Source organism: Berghia stephanieae, chromosome 4 (genome assembly GCF_034508935.2).
Source record: "Berghia stephanieae isolate SIO BIC M18660-M18661 chromosome 4, UCSD_Bste_1.3, whole genome shotgun sequence".
Taxonomy (NCBI): domain Eukaryota; kingdom Metazoa; phylum Mollusca; class Gastropoda; order Nudibranchia; family Aeolidiidae; genus Berghia; species Berghia stephanieae.
Genome location: NC_088363.1, coordinates 28,622,248 through 28,631,849, shown reverse-complemented (window position 1 = coordinate 28,631,849; position 9,602 = coordinate 28,622,248). Strand labels below are relative to the sequence as shown.

At 31.6% G+C, this 9,602-nt stretch overlaps 1 protein-coding gene across 3 annotated transcripts in view; it reads left to right on the top strand.

Moving 5' to 3' along the window:
• The window catches only part of LOC144970368 (uncharacterized), a 45,752-nt gene extending 37,108 nt beyond the window's left edge, over nt 1-8,644 (top strand). For all 3 annotated transcript variants that reach the window (XM_078909931.1, XM_078909933.1, XM_078909932.1), the window contains exons 4-6: nt 130-219; nt 721-904; nt 2,143-8,644. In XM_078909931.1, the coding sequence (XP_078766057.1) occupies nt 130-219; nt 721-904; nt 2,143-3,661 (1,793 nt within the window). In that variant the 3' untranslated portion in view covers nt 3,662-8,644. The remainder of the gene's footprint in view (nt 1-129; nt 220-720; nt 905-2,142) is intronic.
• Nucleotides 8,645-9,602: the final 958 nt, after the last annotated feature.

Genomic DNA, 9,602 nt, shown 5'->3' with positions numbered 1-9,602 from the left:
TATTATTATTATTATTATTATTATTATTATTATTATTGTTATTATATTGTTAATTCGAATGGGAGGAGCAGCTGTTTCAATTTCCATTATCATTATTTTTTTACTTATCTTTTAAAATCTTGATTTCAGCTATTGGTTTTCTTCATCTTTCTTTTGAATTTCACAAGAACACATTGAAAGTACGTGTATGGCAAATCACGGATCTTTTACTTCCACCTCGTAAGTCATGGCGAAAGGTGTTTTGTTTTTTCGTTTTTCGTTTTTTTTGTTTGTTTTTTAAAAATGAGGGCTTGAAACATAATTTGACATTTAAGAAAAAGTTTATTGTATAGTTTAAGGGTTTATTTTATGCCATTGGCCAATAGTCATATCATCTCTCTGAACAAATTATTTTAACAATTATTATAATAAAGAGATAACAATAACATTCTTTTAATAATCGTTTATAGCTTTAAAAAATAGTAAACATTGAACAACATTGACAAAGACAGTTAATTGTTATTACCATGATTTTGATAGCAGAGGCAGCGAAGTATTGAAATAAATTTTTAATTCAGACAAATAGTTGAATCAAAACATTAAATTTTGCAGATAATAATTCTTGTCTAGTATCCACTGAAAGAAATATAATGTATTCACATTACTTTTATAAAGATGTAATCCCATTACCATTTTGAAATTACATCTATTGATTTTTATCAATTTTCTCCTCTTTTATAGCCCAAACATCCATGATTGAGTCGATCTTTGTCAGGGGATATCTTATTCCTGATCCAGCCAAAAAGACCATAAGAAAGACAGAAGACATTTTGGTGGATCCCAACCCCAAGAAGGATAACTCCCGACGTCAAAGTTCTCCCCGGAGGGCAAGCATACAGCATATATTTACCCCTTCCTCGTTCAGGTAATATTATATATTAGAATGAATGCCTTCAGTAAGATCTTGATTTAACTGCCATGTGTGATATTTCTAAATTTTGGAAAGTACAACTAGTTGGTGGTAAAACTAGATTTTTCCCTAATTAATTGGTATAGTTTGTTCTTGCCACTAAATTAGTGTTGGACAAGATGGGAAGTAAAATAGAGGGAGGTATTGTGAGGTTTTATTATATACATGGAACAAAATTGACGTCAATTGAGCTCTTTGTTCTTGTTTTTAGACAGACATTTTAATGAGTAACTCTCACTCAATTCTATTAATCAGACTATACACGTTTAAGGTTACACATAGTTTTGTTTGTTGGTATTCTATATCCCGTTGGCAGATGTATTTTAGCTAAATGCATAGCATCAATCAATAGAAATTTACATGGAAGTCAATAGAATTTAGAAGTATACAGTTTCCTTTTTTTTTCATTTTGGTAACATTGTCACTGCGCTGTAAAGAGCATTTTATGTTCTGACTGGATTATCTCAGTTTATTAATGTAATATGAGTTTTTAATGGATCACATTGCTAAAGATGACCGTTATATGCTTTCATTTTGAGTTTTCACCCGGAGACTATAATGTTTTATTTTTCATCAATTTTCTAAGTATATTAAATAACACTGAAATTATGATTTTCAATTTCCATTAGTTTATTATTTTTTTAAAGGCATAATCGCAGAAATAAATCTTGATTGATCTCATGTGTGCTTTAAACAGCCTATTGCTATTCATTCAATTATTATATTTATTTATTTGAGTGTAATGCGAGTGCTCTACCAAAGGAGCTACGTTTATTTCTGCCCTTTAAGTTGAAATCGCTTCACAGCTGATTTTACTTATTATTTTATTTATGTATGTATAAATTTATGAATTGACTTATATATGTATATTTTATTAACTTTTCATGTATTTTTTACTTTATATCAAGTTTTATTCATTTATTTCTGTATTTATTTCTGCTTCGGCTTTATTTTTTAATGTTAAAATCGAAATAATTAAGAATACATTTGAAATGGTCTTCATATCAGCTAAGATCAAAGAAGACTTTTAAGTTTATGTGTGGTTTTTATGATAATGTTAACTTGATGACCCAGTTGTGGATAAATCACCCTGATTTTTGTATTAAGATCGTCGAGTTTGTAATTATGTGTCATGGTTGGCTAATTCAAAACACATTTGAGTTAATGTTATCTAATTTATCTCTCATTAATAGGTTTGACAGCCCTCTAATATACACAGGGGTTACAGATGAAATTGTATCAGAGCGGAGCATTCAGTTGGAAGTGTGCATGACTCAAAAACACACTCATAAACCTTTCCTCATGGCTATGGTCCATATGCCTTTACGGACGGCTGTGCGACGCCCTATAAGAGAAAAGTATCCTCTTATTCCTTGCATGAATTACACCATACCCAACAGTATGAGGGTTTATAGTGCAAAAGACATATTTGTTGAAGGGACATCAGAAGTCGTTGTTAATATCTCCAGGTCCAACTCATTACAATCAAATCCAGACTCTACTCATTCAAATTCTTCTTTGGATACCCTAAATACCCTTCAAGATATTCATATAGACAAAGGTAGTGTTCCTGAACAAACTGGTAATAGGAAATTAATAACTGTGAATATTTCTGAATCTTCTGAGGATGATTTACATGAGAATGACAAAGACAATTACGGTGATGATGATGAAAATATCGATGATGGCATTGGAAGTAGTCTGGATGTCAAAATTTGTTCAGGAAAAGGTTCAGCTTCTTCAAGTGTGAATGTGGATGTATTAGATTCAAGTTTGAATGAGACTGAAAGTAAAGATAATATTGACGAAACGTTAAAAGATATTGTAATTCACAGGACACACAGTTTTGGAAAAGAGACGAGTGTTGTTGACATGGAAAAAGTCAGCCAGTCTTTAGTTTCAGAACAAGAGAATAAGAAAAGGAAACGAATTATTCCAAGTGAGTTTTTAGTGAAATCCTTTGACAATGAAGATGAGGATGAGGATAATGTCCGTGGGGATGATGCTTGTGTACAATCTACTGTTATTGAGGTGGAAGCACCAGTCAAAGAAACAGTAATTGATATCAGTAAACTAAGTAAAGATACAGTTTTAGACATTGACTTAATGACAGATTCAGGTTATGACAATGAGAGTGTTCAGTCTGAGAGTAGTCCCATTTCAGAAAGTAAAGAATTGACATCGAATAAAAGAAAAAAGAGAATTATTCCAAATGAAATTAAAACTGACAGACATTCCATTGGAGATGGAGAAAACGAAGATGACAATAAAACTCTTACTTCAGAATCAAATAAAACAATTCATCTCAACGAACCTGAAGATGATGAGATAAGTAAGGAGCTCACTCCTACTCGTTTACTAAGCTCATCATCTCAGATTTCATCAGAATCTTCCAAAGACAAAAGTTCCACTCCAACAGCTGGTTCAAGACCAGAGACACCAGTTTGGGATTTTTATGACTTTGCATGCAATGACGAAAGTGCAGGTGCTCAGACATCAGCACAGACTGAAGAAAATACGACAGAAAACTCTAATAATACAAATTCACTTTCCACAAAGGAACCAGCTTCACCTACCTCTACCAGCACACTTCAGGAAAGCTTAGCACGGTTAAGTCGTCCTCAGCCAGTGTTAAACACTTGCCATGTGCCAGGCCCTGTTTTGCCTTCTATTTTGATTATGGAGGACTTTGAGATGGATGAAGAGAGCTAAAATGTCTCAGCATCTCTTTTTAATTGGAAGGGATAGAAAACTGACTGCTGTCTGAAATCTCACATAATGCAAAATGTTTTCATACCTATGTTTTTAACAACAGTTTCATCTTTAAGAACGTATTTCCTTTTTTTTTTTCACTATTGCCAACACGAATATTAAGTGCCAAACCTATTCTTCAAAAACGATTTTGACAGACTTTTTCCTCAGTCTGATAAATTGAGAGAAGCGTTTTTACTTCTTTAATTCTTTTCTTTTTCTTTTGATTTATTAAAAGAAAGCTAAGGTGAGTCAGAAATGTCAACTTTTACAAAAATCACAAACTTTATTTTTATGTATTTTTGTCAATCCACCTTATTCCAAGCATTGATATGAGGCAAATAGTATTTATACAGTGGCACCACACTGTGAACGGTGTTCAATTTTACTCAAGAAATAAGGACTACACTGGATTTATTTGTTTTGTTTGGAAAGTTGCATATTTTTCCTCCCAAATTGCATGTTTCTGATTCTTGAGGTTGGCATGTCTGACTGGTGTGGTCTCTTGTCGATCTCTTATATCTGTTGTTCCCTCTGTGTTGCATTGTCTCCTTGTAACGAAATGAGAACATTTCTTTTTCACGAAACTGCCTCCTCCCTTTGCTTAGATGGAGGCAAATGGATGCATTTTTTTAGGAGAGTTATCTTTCTCCTTGTAAATTATTTATTCAATAGTACACATCACGGGATTCACAGGATATGCACATTTTATTTGCAAATTATGAGATTTTTTCACTAACAGCTGATCAATTTTTAAAAAAATTGTTTTTAATATTATTTGATTATTATTATTTTTTTTTTTTTGTTGGGTTTTTTTTTCAACAAGAGTTGAGAATTTGTGTTATGATGTTCGTGAATACATGCACATCCTGGACTTCCCTGTCTTTCAGATTTAATAATAGATTTGTATCTATGGAGCAGTGAAATGAGACAACTTATTTACAAAAGTTATAACTTTTCTTAAAATTTAAAACTTATTTTTTTCAGTATGCTCTGCGTGATCAGGTATAAATAATAATGTGAAATTGAATGTAAGCTTCAATTTAATTACAAAAACAGATCAAATGAACGTTTCGGGTTTCCCCTTTACATTCAATTTCACATTATTATTTATTTCTTTGAGCTTCGAGCAGCAACATTTACATTTGATCAGGTAGAAAATAAAGTTTCTAAATAATAACAAATATTATAGGGAAAATAAGTCAGATGACCTCTATATTATATTTCTTAAGGTGACAAAATCTGCATACATTAGTAAGATCAAAATGTTTTATTCTTCCAATAGAAAATTAATCAGGAGATTTGCTTTTTTCTCTAAATGAGATTCCATGATTTATTCTGCGGCGATTTGCGATTTAAATCCATTTTACTTTTTACAAAATAGTGATTTATCAAAATGACTTGTATACACCAGGATGAATGTCTTTTGAGAGTATGAAAATAATGAATTAAAAATACCGGTTTATAGTTTCCTCTTCTTAGTTAATCTGTACTATGAAAAGTAGTCAAGAATTAAAAGTAGCAATCAGATGATAAGATCAAAATATTAGTACGGGAGAAGTTTCTTAATTCTGCAATATAGGTTAAGTACACTTCACTACCAATTTGTGAACCTGAATATGTACAATTTTCAAAGTAGACTTAATCCGTAGCAATAGTAACCAATGACAAAGAAGGATATAATTGAGCTTGACTGTCATTATCAATGTTAATAATCAGGTGTTTAGGCTCACTTTGTTTGAAAAATCATTAGGAGCAACAAATTATTTTTCCTGTGAATTTGAAGTTTAATATAAATTATGTGTAGTTTCTGCATCCATCCAAACTTAGTCTCCCCTTCATACGATTTCATTTGTGAGTGGCAGACAGTGTGATATGAAATTGATGGTATCAATCCAATCAGTGCAAAATTGTTATAGTTATATCATATAAATTCTGAACTAAAGACATCGACAAGATATTTTCAAAGCTTTCTGCCTTATCTGTGAAGGGAGAGATAGACCTTTCATAACTGTAATTTGACATACAATGGCTGTTAAATTTCATGTCTTGAATTTACCTTTATCATTTTTCTATCTTTATTTAAACTTAACTCCACATAACTGAATTTATATATACAATTTTCCCAATCGTCTTTGAAATTATTGCCTTCTTGTTTGTTTGTTTTTATGAGAGTAAACTCATCATCTGACTTTTGTGATATTAATATTTTCAATATTATGAAACAAACTTATGACCAAAGAATTTCAAATGAAGTAACATTTTTCTTTTCATTGTTATTTTTACTTGCTTAATTCTTAATTGGAATTGCATTTAATTCAAGTAACGTAAATGATTGTACATGATAACCTTATGCAAATAAGATGGACATATCCATTGTTACACGACAATATGATTCATTAACAGATATTCGACATTCCGTATTTGGTTGGGACCCAACTTGTCTTTTTTTTTTTAGCCCATGTATATCATTGCTTCAAGGATTTAGTTTGTTTTTAATTTTTTTTATTATTAAATATGGTTGAGGATGTTTTTAGTGAATGTAACTATTATATTCCTAGATTTGTAAATTGAGTTCATAAGAAAGGCCACTCAGCTATCAGCTTATATGGTTTATTTCATAACAGACTTGATTTATTCTTTTATTGCACTATAATTTTTGACTCTTCGCCTCAAAACAGCATTGAGGTGGGTTGATTTAGGAGCTCAATAAAACAAAACCTATTTTCGGTGAAATGTTGATGCGATTTCCTTGCAACCCCGACCCCCCCCCCCCCCCCCCCCCCCCCAAAAAAAAAAAAAAAAAAGCAAAACCAAAACAAATCATACGGGTAACAGCTTAATAAGGAGTAAGATGTGAAAAAAGTACTTTTTTTTTGGTCCGTGCTATAAATAAATGTAAAATAACGGGCCACAACTTCCACAATCCTAGCATATACTTTCTTTAAGAAGAAAAATCTACTACAAGTTTTCCTCTTAATTCGATTACACACAGACAGTTGACCTTTTGAGAACTCATTACATTCTGAAATAGAAAAATTTTCAAGACAAGACTGCTAAAATTGCTTTAAAAAAAATGAAATTCAACTAATTATATTGTCTTCTTCGTATGAAAAGTCATTGCTGATCTAGATTTAAATCGTGTCTGTATCTATGATAAAAAAAATGTTCAAATTTTCAAGAATTGGATTTTTTTTCATGACCAAGTGACATACCATGTTTCATAAGATGGTGATATATTTAGCCTCATTAATTTGGTTGACTTTTTTTTTTCATGACACAAATCCTCCGTTACATTTGATATTATGGTTGCCTTCAAAAACAGCTGCTAAATTTTATATTTATTGAATTAAAATGACCATGATTTGAATAACAACATTCATAAGATAGAGTAATATCAAAACACTGAACTTTTTTCAATCCTAGTGTTCAATATAATGTTTATTCATAAACTCCCCACTGTCTCAGTCACTAAAGACATTCACAATTAAGAGTGTGAAATGTGTGAAAATGAAAACAATGATATTTAAAGTTGTTTTGTGGCAGTTGCTGAACACTGCTGATAGTTTAGATAGATTTTATGGCTTTCTGGCCTTGGAACGAGAAGACTTGGATTAGCTCAGGCTATGACTGAGAGCCTTTTTTCTTTTGTTTGCGGAGAAGTCAGCATTGAGCTAAGGAAAATTACTGGATTGGGTTCCTGACCTCCCATAGCGGACAGGGTTGCATTTACTGTATCTTCTATTTCCCTTAATGAGATTCCTTGGTATTGTCCTGGCCCTGGCCAGATGCCCTTGCTGAGAAGGAAAAAGTCAAATGTGTAGTTAGAGTTTTGGGTGATGATATTTTTTTTTCTTATAATTCATCTCTGTTATTCATTGTATTATTTTTGTTTTACATATAAATATGATTTGTAAACATTTGAGTGTGGTTCTCTAAGTGGGGATCTGTGTTTGTGATGAGACATTTAGGTGATCTCAAACTAATAACATAGATAGTGATAGTGTGCTCATGAACTCTACATCTATTCTCTATTTGAACTAATTCCCCTAAGTCTTCCCTTTTCTTGGGTGCTTTAATTGTAATTCTAGAACTTAATACTATCCCATTTTCTTCCTTTTTTACTTGTGCGGATATGACCTTAATATGTTGCAAGTGCCGTAAAACCCTTAAAAACAAAAGAAAACAGTGGAATGTAGTATTAAGTCTCAAGAGGTGTTCCAGGGGCGGTTGGCAAAGCAATTTACATTATTTTCAATTTTGCAATCGAATTTGGTAAATGTCAAAATAACTAAATTTCAACATTTTGATTAGTAATGTAGAACCAAAAGAAGGACTAGGTGTCTTGTTTTACCATTTTCAGACTCGACTAAAAGCTCAATTATGAAACATTTGACGATATTCAGTAGATAACAAATAAAAGGATTTTTTTTAACCCAAAGGTTTACATAAGTTCTTTCCTTTGGTATCATAAAGAATTGCTTGCTGATTACAACTTTCTTCATATTTTTATGTAATGGTAGGGTTCATTGACAGCTGGTTATATTAATGTCGTGTTTTGTTTCTTTAAAAAAAAAATTATTTTACATTGAATTTATTTATTTTAAAAACAGAACATGTTCCGTAAGACATAGAAAAAGAAATATACCTATGTCGATTGAAATAAAAATTGAGCGGTGGAATTTGTAAATATGACGCTATTTTAATCCTATTATCAATATTAACTGTTCAATTTATTAAGCATATACGTGCATTATATTTATATATATATATATATATTATACAATTTGATCCATTTTTTTATTATTATATACTTCAATCTCAAAAATGTACTTAAACCAGGTTATTGTTTTTATTCCATACTGTGGAGGATGTATCTGAATTTATTTAGACGATTCCATACCTTTATGCAACTTTATTATTATTAAACGAAAATTACAATTACATGGTTGGTTTGTTATTTTAATTTGTTTCGAGTCAAATATCATGTATTATGCTCTTTCAAAAAAAAAAAAAAAAAAAAAAAAAAAGAAAGGAAAAGAAAAGTTCTCGAGGCATCAGATCTAGAGGTAGTTAAGCCCATTTTCTTTGGTAACAGTTATTACTGCCCACTGAATAGGACACTTATCCGATACCCAATTACTGCTGGATGTACAGGGAGGCTAACAAATATATAATGTAAGATCAAGTCTCAAACTGTTAACAAAAAATGGTTTCTGTTGGAACTTGAGCTTTGCACAGACCCTATATATAACCCCTCGCCTTGAAGAAGGCATTCAGAGGTAACTAATCTTATCTTACTAAAGGCTTAATTATCCTTTAAATGCCTTATACAACAGTTTATAAAAATTCAAAATTTCCCCTTAAAAGCACACAAGCAAAAAGTAAGAAAAAGGGGACTAGGTCAAATAGGGAACAGATGAACATTCCAAGAGCATGTGCTTAGTTTGAGATTACCTATAAGTCTCATCCAGACATAAGCACAGGATCCGACAAAGAGGAATACACTCAAATGCTTACATTGTATATTCAACAACTATAACAGTGCACAACAGAGAAGAAAAAAATATTTCCCAAAAACTATAAATAAACATTTGAATGTTTCCCTCCCCACCAAGGATCCTATAATCCTATTCCAAGACAGACAGAAGCAAGTCGGAAAATAGATATAGGGGTAAATTAGACACAGTTTGTGACCTTCTGCCCACTATGGGAGGTCAAGAGCCCCACTCACGTTTCATACAAGTCCTTTTTTATATTCCTCCCAATAATCTATTAGCATTTAACCTGCATTCCTTCAAAATCATAATTACTACCTTGGGGGTTTATTGGTAGAACACTGGCCTCACAACAAAAAGGGACCATTGTCAATCTTTTGGTGCAGTAGAGATTTTTTCTGACC